The sequence below is a fragment of the Achroia grisella genome, unplaced genomic scaffold (genome assembly GCF_030625045.1).
Source record: "Achroia grisella isolate CSIRO2021 unplaced genomic scaffold, CSIRO_AGI_Agris_v1 utg1186, whole genome shotgun sequence".
In the NCBI taxonomy this organism is placed as follows: domain Eukaryota; kingdom Metazoa; phylum Arthropoda; class Insecta; order Lepidoptera; family Pyralidae; genus Achroia; species Achroia grisella.
The window spans coordinates 1971210-1988488 of NW_026712592.1; the positions used below are offsets into that span (position 1 = coordinate 1971210).

Genomic DNA, 17279 nt, shown 5'->3' on the forward strand with positions numbered 1-17279 from the left:
AGCGGTGTGCTAATGCTAATTAGGCCGTCAAATATATGTTATTCTTTATTCTAATTATATTATTCACACTATGCTTGAAAGAAGCCAGGATTAGGATTACCAGTGGTTCATAAAATTAATTAATAGTGAATGTACAAACAATAACATGAAAATTGTTGGTTGTGGGCCAATTTTAAGAATTCCATAATTGCCAATTTTCCCGTGTCAACTGCTGAAAATTAACAGGCCACTGAATTCGTATTAAATGCTAGTTAATACAAATTAAACGTCGCTTTCTGGTTAAGTGACAGTTGATTAGATCACATTTTAATTGCTATTATAATTTATTTCAAAATTATAGTACTGAATAGACATAAACAATATATATATATATGTATTGTTTATGTCTATTCAGTACTATAATTTTGATATATATTATGTAGAATGTATATGTTTATAATATGTATTATTTTATATATTAATATTATTAATGTTTCTTCTACTCCATCATGCGCCATCCACAACCTTCTGTCTTTTCTCCTCTACCCAAAGGTTGTCTGGAAGAAATCGCATAAGCGATAAAACAGCCTTTTGTATCCATATTCTAAATATTGTTTTCTTTTGTATATATGTTTTTTTGTTATTATGGTGGAATAAAGAATAATAAATAAATAAATATTAAGTTTCACTGTTATACAGTACACCAGTAGATTATATTTCTAATGTATAATGAATGATGATTAATCTACAACTAATATTATAAATGCGAAATTGTCTGTCCGTTTCTTACTTTTTAACGACTAAAGGTAGAACGATCTGAATGAAATTTGATGTAATGATAGATCATTTAATACCACGAATATGGACTTTGCTTTTGGTTGGCACATATAATAATAATAACCCTGAACAATTCACACAACGTCTTCTAGTCCCAACCTAAGCAGAGCTTGTGTTATGAGTACTGGACAACTACTTTATTTTTTTGCAAATACATGCTTTGTATGGGTATGTATTCTTTTGTATTTGGATGCAAATCGTTAAGGTACTTAAGTAGTATTATTATCATCAAAAGGTATGAAGGTATGAAGACTTTAAAAGGTTCCATGTTCAAGATACAAGGAAAACATAGTTATGGACATAATTCATCAAGTTTGAAATTCCAACCAACAACTATTAATTTTCCATAGCGCATTGCATAGTGCAACTTTTGACGCGCACTTCGGCCTCACTTTAAACTTTTGATCTATGGACTATAATTTATTCTCTTCCCGCTACCAGTACGTAGGTATAAACTTTTTAAAATAAAATATTACACTTTAAAAGGAGTATGTAACCGGAGTTCAAGTGTATTCAATTTTTTACCGTCTCCAAAAGGAGAATATGTCCAAATTATATTATATTTTTTAGAGGTTAGATTTAGACATAATACATAGGTACTCACACAAACGATCTTATACATGACTATTTCGTTAAAAGATCTTTCTTTTAATAAAGAAACTCGTTAGTGTGAGTATCTCAGGAGTATCTATTTCTGTGCAAAAGCGTCATAACTAGATATATTTAAGTAAAAATTGCGTTAGCGCTATGGCCATTAGGTTCAAAATTCAAAATTACTTATGCCAAATAAAGATTTTTCATGTATATAGAAGACCGTTGAGTTTACTATCAAATGGGCTGTGCGCTTGTTTGCCGTTCTAATGAAATAACAAAAATCCATCTGATGTTTACAGAAAACTTCACCATCAAATTTCCCAAGTAATGAACATACACTGGTAATAGCATTTGCAGATTTTTCGCAAAATTACTGTTGATTTTCCCTTTTTAATTAAACCAATTATGTATATTGTTGAGAATTAATAATTAATTAACGTACCATATACTAATCAGTTGTAATAAGTTTTGCTATGGTTTCTCTATGTAAGAATAGTACACGTACAGTAATTAACGCAGTAATTATGGATACTGTTTCTAAGTATTTATTGTTTTGTATTGTACCTATTACCTACTATGGTAGCTTTTCCATAGAATAATTATTTCCTATTAGTGACTGTAGGTATGAATAAGTAATGGTTTATTGATTATAGTATTTATATATTGATTAATTTAAAGATTATTTGGCTATTCTATCAATATTTTAATGAGTAAAATGACTTTATAGGAATTTTTGTCTAAGTATGGGCAGTAAGTAAATATATAAGTTGGTGGAATAACCCTGATGGAATAGTGTATTCCATCAGGTTCTTGGATTGTTTACCCCGTTCTTGAGTAATAAAACATGTTTTAAATATCGCCTGTAGAACGGACTACAGTACAAATCACGTTGTACATTGACCAACAAAATTTAGACGTTCGTTATACACCTATAGTATAAATCATGTCGAATAAGCCATTAGTGTAATTTATATAGCGGGAATAGGTCGTACACAGTAAACGGTAGCCTTCCACTTTCGCACAGGGAAATCTTAATGAAAAAATATATTCACACGAGCCTCATATGGGGAATTCTCTCTTTAAGCTGAAATTAATGTGACTGCTATAAAAAAACGTATTTCATCGAATGTAACGTGTGAACGGAACGTATATTATTACAGTAATATTTCATTCCGGTAATTTGTTTTGTGGTAACCTCACTGGTTTACCAGATTGGATAAAAAGAAGGAATCAGTTTTTATTGAATGAAACGAACTCTATATATATAAGTTATTTAATGTTGTTATAACTACTATAATGCACAAAATAGTACTTCTACTATTGTTTGTATTGACGAAGAAGAATTTTTGAATGAATGAAAAATGAATAGATGAAGTATTGTCTTACTATGTATACTTATACTTATTATAACTTCTATGACAAATTAATTATTCTCTTTAGATTATATATTATAAACTCGTACCCAAAAAGAATAAAAAACTCTCAAAAAATCAATATTAAGGTATACTAACTGTACCATACCTGTAATATGTACTTATGTTATGTATGTTGTAGATCTGTGTTGGCTATATTACATATACAATAATTTGACTACATATGTTTTTTTAAACAATTGGATGCTGTGATAGTATTTTTTACAAATGTTTAAGTATGTATATTGTGCGCGGGATCGAATCCACGGCTATTGGAAGATACCTTGTTCCAAACTACTATATCACCGTGGCTGTCGTATATATGTTATAGATACAAATATCGGAACAATAAAGATATTATTCCAATTATATTTGGGTAGATATTTTTTTATCTTGCGTATATTAGCTACAAAACTAATTTCTTTTCTGTAATGAGAAAAATACATATCAGAAAAGGAAAGTTAATGTTTTTCCTCTTATTTAGTTATTTCGCACGTGCCGTCTTTGTTAGGTATATTTGTATAAATATAATATAGTAATACAGGTTTAAACAACAAAGGAAAAAATAAAGTAACACGGCTATTAGCTAATTTTATATTAAAAGCAATATATAGTGTACCTGATTATAAAAGATTTTTATATTTTCTTTTTTATTCGGTTTCAATTGTACTGTTTTTGTGGTAGTAACACCGATTACCATATTTTCAATTTTAATGTTAGTTAAATTGTAAGTATAATAACTTAATATAACTATGTACTATTATGTTATTTGTGATATAACTAACATAAATTAAAAGTAAATTAATTCTTTGATTTACTTTTTAACTATATTATTGTAAAACATGCACTGCTGCAGTATATTGACGTGGCATTGGGACCCCACTACTATGTCTCTCATTAACTTTTCATTCGATATCTGTGTTTGGTCGGTGTGTTCCTACACCGGAGAGATCTCTGGTGAAGGAAACGTTTTTTTTTTGTGGCGGTCAGATTTGTACCTACTCACGACATCTTGGGTGTAACTCAATGTAGTAAACCACTTGACCACGTGCTCAATTTTTCGTTTTTCATTTATTTTATTTATTTTTTATTTATTTCTTTGATATATCAATTGGAATACTAAGGTTTGGATAATTGTATTATTGTAGGTACTTTTCGTTATGTTTATTGTGTGTAATCTTGATTATGCAAACAAGTAAATATTTTCTTTCTGCTTCAGATTTCGATATTACTATATTTTCATTATACACTAATAAATTGTCAAACTTATTTCAACTTAATACTCTTGTTCTTTTGTTAAAATAATCATGATTTTAATAATATAGCAAATCAACTTAAGTTGGATGTTGTTAGATTTCAAATAGTATCTAATATTAAATAACTTAATACGACGTATGATGGATGCAGATAGCTGAAGCCGTGTATTACAGCTATTCATCACATTTAGAGGGCGCGAGGGGCTGCGAGCGGAACGCAAACGCGCCTCCATCCCTTTGTTTGCCTTATAATTGGTACGAAACATCGAATTAAGTTTTTATCGTTCCTATGTGGACGCAGATGTGTCTTGCCTAACCTTTTTCTTACATCGCTCAGGCAATAACCAATGTTTTTGTGATAGTTATGCTATAATTTCCGCGTCAACGGTTTTGTGGGTCTTTTATATCAAATACTGCAACTTCTTACGAATATATCTAACTTCAACAGGAGAAGTTTGACTGTTTTCATAATTCCATACACGACCCAAATTTTTTAAAATGATTTTTTTCGTAATTGGAATGGCAAACAATCTGATGACCAGCCTGATGTTACCACTAACCATCGTCTATCTGATTAAACAGCACTACGTGGGCGCGTTCTCATGGTATGCTTGTGATACCAATATTGCGATGCCATTCGGAGGTCTAAGATGTCATGCCTCTTACAGACGAGTATATCATGTAAGTTCCCATCATAATTTAGCATTAAAAACAAGCTGCTAGGCGGCTAAAATAGTTGAAACTGAGGTGGTGACTACGTTTATAATAACATGTACTTTGTGAAATACCTACAGTTTTAAATTGTATTATTGTTTATCAATATTATGTCAACTAGATAATTACTTATACTATTTACTGTACATATATATGGCGTCATGATATACAAGACGATGCTCTGGATTTAAGTCTGCCTGTAGATACAGGTAGATTAATCGAGAATTGTCACAGGTATTGTTTGAAGTATTAGAGCATAATTTTCACATAAACATAGATTGCATAATAAATACATGTCATATTTATCATTTAAATTTTCTGTGAAATGTTATTAAGAGACTTCTATAATTAATATGAGTTTTAATTATAAACGTAAGATATTATTAGAACGAGTCCTTCAGATATTTAATGAAATTGTGATCTTTCATATTTAAATATAATCTGGGTGCTTTGAATACAATATATATTTTTCATATATTATGTTGATTGTTTGAGCGTATTAAGTAAGTATATTTATCAGAGTTTATTTCAACGAGGTAAATAAAGTGAAAGAGATAATGTATCTTCAAACATAGAGTTTGTTTTACCAGTTGGAAAAAATGTTTGTAACCCTTTTACATTAAGCTATTCAGATCCGCGGCTATTTCTCCGAAAGACTGCTTTGCTCGTTAAAAAACTTAATCACAAAGAAAAAGTTTCGCATTTACTGGACTTGAAATATCTGCTTCTTTGAGCAAAAAGCAAATCAGCCAAGTTCCAACAATGTCTGGGATAGATTTAACAAGTGCAATCTGAATGCAGTAGGTATTTTATTTATTTGCTTTACACTTTATTTAATTTGTGTCTTCAAGACGTGACTTGATTTAATCTTAAGGTAATTCAATTCTATTGATAGTCCTGATTTGATTTACTCGATTTTTTTTGATAAATTCTATTAAGACTATTTTTATTAAAATTGGATTTTGTCATGATATTTGTCTTCTGTTTCGATATTATGCCTGAAATTATCACAGATGGAAATAGATTGTGATTTTTATTTTCACTTTTTTACTAAAACTAGCATACTTACAATTACATATATTTTATTATACATATAAGCGTCTAGTTATAAGATTAATTACAGCGCTTACTTATGCAATACCCACGTAACTTATAAAATAGTAATTATGATTATATAGCAATCCGCGCTGGATTCGAACGGGTGTACATGTCTTATACGGCTTAGGTTCATATTTTTGTTTTATTATGTACTGTTTATAATCTTTTACTAGTAAAAATGTTTTCTCTGCTTTTTTTTATTTACAGCCTTGTAATGCAAAGCAAGCAACCATATATGGTAACCACAGCGAGTTATAATGAAACCACAATATTCATTGTTCCTAATTTGAAATATGTTCGTATTTTAGACGTGACTCGATTGTTAGAAGTGAAACGATGCGATTAATACTTTTCATTCGATTCTCCTATGTTGTGTTTCTTTGTTCAGAGATTTAATTAAAACGGAATTTTTATTCCCTGTATTACAATATACCCAAAAAACATTCTTTTAAGTGAAATTAGAAGAATAATACAATTATTTTATTAGACCAATTTGTGTTTTTAATAATTTGATGTAAAACAGAAAAAGCAGTAGGTAAATATTATTTCAATGAACCTTAGTCTGCTGTGCCCGCAGTTTCACCGGCTTGAAATTTATAGTCTATATTATATAAGGTATATTTATATAATTTTACATCAAAATCCGTTCAGTAGTTTTTGCATGAAAGAGTAACAAACACTCATACTAACAAACTTTCGCGTCTACAATATTATATTATTAAGATAATATTCCTATATTCTTTCACTATTTCAAATGATTTCTATAAGTTGTTAATAAGTTTTGTTATTCTAGACCTAGATTGAAGATTTTTCTATTTGTATTAGTATGAGCTTGCATCACTAGGGCCTCACAACTCTAAATAAATGGGTGCCTCGCTCCACGCCTTCAATATAAGGCGAATAAATGACCTAACGTCCCTGGGTAAAATGAGAAAAGAATTTATAGGTAAGAAAATGCATGTTAGCTAAGCTCCCTATCGAGAACGCTTACGTTTCATTGCATGTTAGACTTTGTAGATGGTATTTACGACTATAGCCCGATGATCATTGCTACAATAAAATTGGTCTTTAGTATCTCGACTCTGTCTGTGTAATAGGAAAACAATAGATGTTTTAGAGACTTAAATTACATTTAATTAAATTAGATGTAGTGTAAATAAAATCAGCAAATCAAACCAGCAAGCTGTGTTTGGATTTAAGTCTGAATGGCAGTGAAATTATGGCATAAAAAAATCTTTGTCACTCGGAATTACTGAGGCGGAATCTCATGATGGGTACTCATGTCGTCGTCTAACGACGAGAGTCGAAATCGCATCTATTAGAAGTTGTCAGTGAATTAAACCATTACCCTATTACGTATATAACAGCTAGTCATTATTAGTAATTATTGGAAATTACTGTATGTATTCTAAAAGTAATGCTCCATTCTAAAAGCAAACGTAAAAAAATTGGAGCAGTTCTTTTATCTTTATCGTTACATCCTAATTACGTCGCACCAGTGTCAAACATTTTCCTCCCTTGTTCCTCCCCCCAAGTCACTATTGGTCACATTTTTAGATTATAGGTAGGTAGGTCTTAGATTTCATACTTATTTTTACACGATAAATCTGTACTTTTAATGTAATTTACAGATAGTCCCTTAATAAGAATCGTAATGGCGCTGATTTATTTAAATAAATATATTGGATAGACTATACTTGTTTTGCATTATACAATGATAAAAAATTGTAGATACATTCAATTGTCAAATAGATACAACAAGATGACATTACTGCTGAAAGCAATTTTTACCAACCTTAAGATAACAGATACAATTATAGGAAATGCAAGGTGACAGTAGTAGTTTATATTATATAACAGGAACTTTTGCATGTTATTATTATCATTACCCAAGATATAATGCTCAATTTTACCATAACGGTCGGTATATAAAATATTGAAAATGCCGCTCGCTCATACCGTCATATCTCTCTATTAGGACGGACGGGCTGTCATGCCTGCATTGATATATGTATGTAATACACACTATAATGTGTATTTATTTAGGCAAACTAACAGTACACATAGGTACAATATTTTTAAGGACATTTGTATGACTGCTTTTTTATTTAACGTAATGTGATAAGTGTGTGGCAAGTGGCAACCGTTATCTGTATACATACATACCTACATAAATAGATTGCATCATAGTGTGTTTTCCTTGGTTCCCTCCGTACTATATGATTTCACTGCAATAACTCACCCTATAAACTGGTGAAATAATATCATGTTTATTTATATCGGTCTCTAACGAAACAGTTGTCATATTTTCACGCTTAACATTATGTAGAATTGTAATACAAACCTTTGATTCTTCGGATCCATATACTTAGCTATGTATGCCTATTCATATATATGATAGGTAACTTATATAGGCTTTTATTACTTTCTCTCTTGCATTTACTCACGCACATATCGCACATTATCTTACAATTACGAAAATCATTTAGATTTACGTTTTTAATGTAATTTTTAGAGAATATAAAACTTTCATTCTATTAAATTTAGGAACATAGCGTTCAATTCTTAAGGGTCCGCAACGCGCACGTGCACACGTAACACGGTGTTTCAGGCATCTATAGGCTATGGTAACCATTTATGCCTATTCATATATATGATAGGTAACTTATATAGGCTTTTATTACTTTCTCTCTTGCATTTACTCACGCACATATCGCACATTATCTTACAATTACGAAAATCATTTAGATTTACGTTTTTAATGTAATTTTTAGAGAATATAAAACTTTCATTCTATTAAATTTAGGAACATAGCGTTCAATTCTTAAGGGTCCGCAACGCGCACGTGCACACGTAACACGGTGTTTCAGGCATCTATAGGCTATGGTAACCATTTACCATCATGGGCCGTATGTATACGTATAAAAAAACATTGAACCTCTTAAAAGTGCCTGTAGCCACCTACAGGCAATCAATTGTGGAAAGAAATTAACGAGTGCAGATAAAATCGCTGGGGTCGTTTGAAAATTTTATTAGTTTAAAGATAGGAAATCGTTTGTGGTTGGCATCGCCTACTCTTCCTATATTTTCATTGAATGGCGTCGAGATCCAGTTAAACTTTCTGGATGGGCTATTGGATTAGCATTAACTAGCTATTACAAGGTTTTTCGAGTGTTCTGCTGATAATATATGCCCAGTCTAAGAGCACAAATTAATTTTTTTTCGTAATCGACCACTCCTGTTGGAAGCCGTTGTTGGAGCCATACTTTTTAGATAATAATAAATTAGCACTGAATGCAAAACATTGTAACTTTTTTGTAAGGTATATAATATTATCTTACTAATATAATAAACCTTACTACATAATAATATTATAAACCCGAAAGTTTGTGATTATGGATGGAATTATGACTATTTTATAAATGTGACATATGATGATGAAATCATATATAGACAAATGGTCAAGTTTTTGTTTAATTTAACCACGGATCCCTAAAAATGCAAAATGAATGCATGTTCATTGCCACTGATAAGCGAAATGAGTTGAATCCGCAGGGATTGGCGTAGTGTAGCCGCTGGAAATTTATTTAATTTAATACCATCGTATATTGTTGCTGCCATGTGTTGAAATCGGGTTTTTGTATTAAAAAATATTCATTGTACTGGTAGATCAATATCTTTGCAACTTTTTAAATTAACTTTTAACATTACTTTTATAGTACAATATTTTTTTTACAATAGATTATAGTATTAAGCAATGATATGTACTGCAAATAATTTAAGTTTGATTAATTACCTAACTAGTTATTACCCCCAACGTAATCTGGTTTTTTAGCGATATAAAAAGTTAAACACACATACATAATTTCGCATTTATCATGTAATTATGTATGATCAGAACTCTGATTTGAAAAGGTAAAATGGAACCCTTATAGACTATATCTGTCCATTCGCCTATCTGTCAACAGCTACGGAGAGTAAAAAAATTTGTTCAATATCACAGCGTTATATTTTAGCAACGCCTTCATTAGATTTTAAGTTGGAGTATTTATAGATACTATTATTTCTAAGAGTTACCTACATACCCAGTAACTTTATATGTTATACAATAAGTATGCTACTAAAATAATAACAAAAGCTTTTAAAACAAATAACTTATAATACAATATCTAACTGTAAATGAGGTACCTGTTTTTTCTTCAGTAGCTAGTTATACTTTTATCAGTTTAGTTATAACCCAAATACATTATCACGCCGAAAAATCTTATCTTTCCACTCACGAACAAGAACAAATTCGGCGAATCTGTAACGTACAAATAATCCAAAAGTCCGACTATGTAATAAAAGTCACATTTTTGTGAATAACGAGATAAGTTATAAAAAAGAAGTTTAGCCCCCACTTTTGTGCTCCGTTACATTTCACTAATAATATTTTATGATAATTTTATCTTACTTATGAGAGACTAGCTATTAGCCGCTACATTCTCAGTACAACTTTTATACTCTATTTCATACCTTTCAGATTATTTTTTAAAATAAAAGATAATTTATTCTCATGTTAAATTTCATTAATATGGTTTCTGTCATTTAGTCGTGAAAAGGTTAGAAATATACAAACAAACACACTATCGCATTTATAATGTTAGTATGGATAGCGTGAAAGTATAGGTATACATATATAAGTCTTTTGGGTAACATTACATTACGATACAATTTGTATTTGTATTATAACAGCAAGTACATATAGCATAATTTCAGTTGTCTATTGTACTCTGTCCACTGTCCGGATGTTGCTACGCTGTTATCGTAACATAAACATATCAACACGATCACAATAGCTCTAAATCAAGACTGGAGGAAAGCAAACATTCAATTGTTGAATGTACAGGTTACTACAGCTGCCTATAAACACCAACCCGGGTAAACAATACCCATATACGCTATACTTGAATAGGTCCATCCTAACCGCACATATAAGATACACATCTCGAAAGAAACTGACATTGCTCTAATAATTTTGCTGGACTACAAGACGTTTTGTACTCTATGTGTGCGTATTATATACTTAGTGTATGACAATAGATCACGTTTATGACTTAAATACAGTTCAACACTAATTTAAGGAGTCCTTGGAAACATTTAACTGGAGGTGCCAGAACAGCAACTGTGAGTTACACAGTGAGTATTTTGTAAAACTCCGAGGTGCAGTAACGAAGCTTGTTAGTGTACTTTTGTAAAGAAGATTGTCTACTTTGCAGCGAAGACACCTTGTGCGAGAGCGCGGGCAAATGGAACTAATGAGTTCCTTGTTGTTATGTGTGTTAGCGCTGTTACCGCAAACGTTAGGTGAGTTGTTTCTTTTGGATTTTGCTGTTTAAATTATGTATTATTAATTAAACATATTTGTCTTATTATCAATTCGGTCGCTGCCTTGCTTTTATCCCATTATTTGGAGTTGGCACAGTATGTCCTTTTCTTCAAATGATAAATGTCAGCCGTCATATTCAACCTTATTTTTCTTTTATACAATTTATCTTTCACACAGTCCATTCATTTTTATTTATTATCACGTTCAAGTAGGTTCACTAGCTGTAGTTATTCGTAATTAAAACCCCATTAACTATATCAATTATGTATACTAAACCAAAATTTTCAAAAAGTAATTTTTTATTTCATATTTAAAGGTAAATCTGGGCCAGGAATTCCTGTAAAGACTCAAGACGTCAATTTAAATACGGCTCTTACAATCAAACAAATGCCAACGTTGCGGAAACATTTGCACCCTAATAAAGATAGATCATATATAAGTAAAAATATTAGGGATATACAGTCCGTGTTTTCTGATATTACATGTAAAACGTGCCATATGTGTATGGAGAGAGCAATTAAGACACACATGGGTAAAACTCACATAGAAAGTCAACGTACTAAAGTAGAAGATTTGCAGTACGATATGTTGACTAATGAAATTAATGGAGTCCGTAGTAAACGATCTGTTAACAGTACTGAATATTCGAAAAAATATATTAAAAATGAAAACAAAGGGAAATATAAAAAGAATAGAACACATAAATATATAACTGTTACAAAGTATGATATCAATGACGAAGTTTATGCTCTAAAAGTAAAAGAGATAAATACTCAATTGATTACAGAACGACAAAGTGACACAATGATATCGGAGACTTGTCAAATATACAGTGTAAAAAAGTCTTTCCTTTGCGACTCTCGTGAAGGTGATACGTTTTTAACTGCAGCTAAAAGAAAAGCAAATAAAAAGAAACCTAGAAAAGTAGTGGACAAAAACAAGTCGAGTACTACAACGCAAAAAGCCAAACTGGCAACGCTTGTCTTTAAAAAACGAGAAGTAGACAATTCCCAAATACCAGAGAATTTTATGCCTTCCGTGGAAGATCTATATTAATCTTTAATTTTGTAATGAAAATGAATTTAAATTATAATGAAATATATATACACAACTGATTTTTTATATAATTTTTTTATACATTAAACATATTTCGTACTAATATTTTATTTTAAGAGACCTATGCTTAAATTAAACCTTATTAGCATATTTTTTACATAGCTATATTGTATATAGTGTTATTTATAATGTGTTGGTAATGTGATTAGTAGAAGTGGAAGCTAAACCCAACAATACTAATATCTGTTTTGCAACATAAATAAAGCACCAATTAGTAATTCAACAAGTTGGTGAATTAATTGCGAAGTAAAAGCTTCTAGCTTCAGTTGGTTTCCACGATCATTCTACCCTTGTAGAATACGACAGATAACTAGACTTTGCAAAGTATGTACGTATACATATATAGTAGACATAGTAGAATATAAGTTGTATTACATAACGATAGTTACAACTATTCCCGGTGGTGTTAACTTAGGAAATATATTTTCTAATATAGTGCGACTATATTTTATATATGTATTTATGTAATAAACATACATAAATATATTAAGGTTACCCTTATCGTAAAAAAATTATACAATATTTTTATACAGACGTTAGTTGATATACATACCTGGCATACCTGGCAGATCAAATAGATTTTTTTAGTGAAATTTAGAATTATCTTCGTAACTTTTAACTGAACTTTGTTTGAGCTTTGAACAAAATTCTCGAATACTATTTTTGGAAGTATACTCAATTACAATCAATTAGTTTAAAATAAAATGTACGTAATCAATTGATAACAAATACTCAGTCAATGCGTCATAAAGGCGCTTTGAGCACTACACATTGCTATCTATGTAATACCAGTTACATATTGATAAGTGGCTAAATTAATTAGCAGCACATCTGCTAATGATCTTGACTTGTGCTAATGTTATTTGCAATGTCATAAATTTGTAATATAGAACAATATATTACCAATACATTATTTAATTTGACATATATCTTGTTAATATTTTTTTTTGCTATCGATTTTTTTCTTGAGTTTGTTCCATATACCTACTTTCTGGATTTCGGTTTGTTCTCTTTTCCAATATTATAAAAGAATTACTTGGAAATAACAGTGACAGCGTAGATTAAAAAGATTGAAGATTACGCTATGATTACATAAAGATATATCAAATATGTATTATATGTAATTTCTAAGATCTTCAAAATACTACATGAATTATTCATTTACATAGTGTGCCGATTATACACTATTACAATGAAATTAATGAATTAAATCGTTTTCAGATAGTGGGGCAAGATGCAAGTTCTCTCAAAGGATCACGTACCATCCAACTTTTTCATTATCAGCCTTTTGCCCACATTCTGTTCACAGATACTTGCCCAAAACTTTGCTTTCGATAAAGACTCGCTAACGAGTTCTGACTTCTTCTAGCGGCTAGTGCTAGAGGCTTTCGAAGTATAGCTTGGATTAACGTTCATATAACATCTGTATTGCTTCGAAATTGGACCAAGTTTGGCAGGATTAGATAAAACTGAATTGTGATAATTATAGATTATTATAGACATGTCAAAATATTTCCGTAAAAAACATTCATATATTTGCGTTCATAAATCTGCGTAATGCTGTAGATCTTAGACAATTGATTAAAGACGTCATACATTTCTCATCAATCTCAATCTTGTAAAAAGAAAAAAAAATATTTATATGTGACTTTTTCAATGACAAAATAATGTCTCTTATTTCACTTAGCTTGTTTATTTCAATGATTGTTTAATAAAATTATTTTACTTAATATTATCCGTATATTCGCTTGCTGGTATTTGTTTAAGTTATAGTTGATAACTTTCGTGTAAAATCTTTTTTTATATTATACAAAAAATAAAATATTATATAGAGCAAATGTATTAGCTTCTTATAGAATAACTATATTTTTCACAGATTTTTTTGCAAGTATGATGATATATTTCTTCGTCAGACCTAGTTAATTCTTCTACCTTCACTGTATTAATATGTCACAATACGAGAATTTCTTCGTCATCAAATATCTATTTTTTCTACTAATTAATGGTTACTGGCTGATGAAAACCAATAATTAAAACTCGATAATAAAAAAATGTTACATAGTGCTTTTTAATAAGACGTTGTCATTTTAACAAAAATGGCGTGTAACAGCTATTTGTTCACTTATACTCGAGTGTACAAGAGATAATTAGCCTCGTTGAGTCATGTGGGAAGGGAAGAAACACTGGAGACGCATTTAGCCGTAGATAAAGTCAAGGAGACATAGTGATATTTTAGGCAACCGCCCTCTTTTTTTTTCTTTATAAATTTTTAATATAATAATACTTCTTATAACCATATTTATTTATATAATTCATTGGTTCATATTCGATCGCAGCTGTAGCATGTGCATTATAAAAATCTAGGTATTTCATCATTAAGATACCCATAAAGTCTAGTATATATCTCCTCCGGTATAAAAAATATATTCACTTAGTCATGTAGCATTTTTAAATATTATCCATGTAAATAGTAACTCCAAAACTATATTTTTAAAATAAACTTAGACATACTCATTTGATATAAAATAATGTTGAGTTATATTAGCCATTACTCTTATTATTGGTGTATGTTCTATCTCAACAAAACATTAGATGTTTTGTTGAGATAACATACACCAATCTGAAAATTACTAATATATTAAGAATCTATAATAAAATAAATATAAATTAATGTGTAGAAAATTGGTTACTTATTATAACTGTCTCCGGGTGTATTAAAATGAACGGGATGGTGTGTTGTAGCACACTGTTTGGGGTTCGTAAAACAACAAACAAGAACATTCTCCTGCACGTCATTACTATTCCAGCTTCCGGAACACACGGCACCGTCATCTTTTATTGCTGTCTTTGAATTCGCGATTTACAAATTACTATAATAACAATTTATTACCCGCATCAATAAAAGTTTGTTTCTGGAAACTTTTATTTAACTTACTGAACATATTGCTCTATATTTAGTCTATGTTCTTTTATAATAATTTGCTGCAATCAAATTATATATATACGTATGTAGGTGACAGAAATAGTACCATTACATAGTATAAAACAAAGTCGCTGTTGTTGTCTGTCCGTCCCTACATATATATGCTTAAATCTTTAAAACTATGCAACGGATTTTAAAGCTTCTTTTTTAATAGAAAGAGTGATTCAAGAAGAAGGTTTATATGTATAATACATATACACCCGGGTGAAGCCGGGGCGAGTAGCTGATAAGAGATAAAACCATGCTATCGATCACGATATCATTTATCTAGTTTCATCTATTTTTAGACTTGAGATATGATTTCTATATACAATACATATATAACAATTGTTAGAAATGCTAATAATAATTGTTATAATTATTTCGTACCGGAGAAGTATGTTGTAGATACATAATATTTATAAGGACAGTATTTGAATGCTGTAGAATTACTAGGTGAGTTAGATGAGAGACTTTGTAGTGTATTCTTTAAAAAAGTAAATTGTAACACTTGTAGAGTATAATAAATATAATATTATCTGTAGAATATACAGGTAAAAAGTGTTTTATATACGAGTACAATTATTTTTCCATTGAAAAATATTACTATTACATCTTAAAGTTCTGATTGTACGGCCGAAATTTTGAATGAATTAAAAGTTTAAAAGCCGAGTTAGTTCAGAGATTTCCTACTACTTTATTTTAATTAATAAAATGACGAAACACTTGTACTATTATAAACGCTAGCTACAGATTATAGTCCAAAGATAAATAAAAGGAACATTTAATTTCACATTGAGATCTTATTAATTGAAGTCGGTTGGCTTTTACGCTGAACTTTTCTAATAAAGAAGTTTACGAAGCCTCTGTAATACTTAAAGATGTTAAATAATTGATCAAGTGAGATACCAGTTAATAATTTGAGTGTTCCTATCCTATATTTTCAGCTTATGTTTCTGGTTTGCTTTTGCAACAACTCTAAAGAAACTTTTGAATTAAGAAATAAGTACGCATGTATGTTTTGGTATAACTTATTGTTTGAATTATATATTAATTTCTCCCGAAATACTTATCCAATTCTGCTGCTAATTTCTGTTCCAGTATGAAGGGTGAGGTGTAGTACTGATAATAGAATAGAATGCCTGGGAGTTACCATGGGTTACGTAATGTAATGTAAATTCTGTAATTATAGGAGTATGTGGATATGCGTATGTGTCTATATGCATATAGGGATTATGTTATCTGTGGTGATAATTACACGTGAGATGGTTTTATATTTCGTTTAGTATTTGTACAATATACTTTCTCACTTTACAATTATTAATAATTACTGTGATCAGAGTGACATAAAGGAACTAGAATGTATTCTATCTTAATCTTAGTGTAAGCTTTTGAATTTCATAGTATCTATTATTGTCTTAGTTCTGTAGTTCGTAACAATAGTGTGACAATAACAATTGACGTCTTTAGTACTTACATAAGGCTCACTGATTTGGAACTAAATGTAAACTATACCTATTATCTGTGACTGAAAATCGTTCGTATACTGTTGTAAACGTGCATTCCAAAACGGAGGACTGAAGTTCTGGATTGTGGCAACTAGATGTTCCCAGTCTAGTTTCTCAAATACCAAATATCTTAGTTTGAGCAGATAGCAGTAGATCTAATTGTGTGGGATTTATTAAAATTAACTTTGTTTTTACTAAACTGTTTACTGCATATTAAGTTAGTTCTTATTTCTTTTTTATTTTCCTATATTCCTTGACATTAGAGCTGGAATCCTAAACTTGTTACTGGGGACACAATATGCAGTTCTTATTAAAAAATAGATTTGTCGCTTCATTCATCAAATATAAGTTTTACTTGTGTAGTCTTCTTCCATGCAAGAGTCACCTTGCTTATCTTCAAACAAAGCGACTTAGTTTATAGAATAGAATAGAATA

The 17279-nt window shown here is 30.2% G+C and overlaps 1 protein-coding gene across 1 annotated transcript; it reads left to right on the forward strand.

Moving 5' to 3' along the window:
• Positions 1-10968: 10968 nt before the first annotated feature.
• LOC131854436 (uncharacterized) lies at positions 10969-12356 on the forward strand. The gene is made up of 3 exons (XM_059205551.1): positions 10969-11056; positions 11149-11236; positions 11575-12356. Exons 2-3 carry the CDS (start codon positions 11179-11181, stop codon positions 12312-12314), a joined length of 798 nt encoding a protein of 265 aa, XP_059061534.1. The 5' UTR covers positions 10969-11056; positions 11149-11178; the 3' UTR covers positions 12315-12356.
• The last annotated feature ends 4923 nt before the right edge of the window (positions 12357-17279 follow it).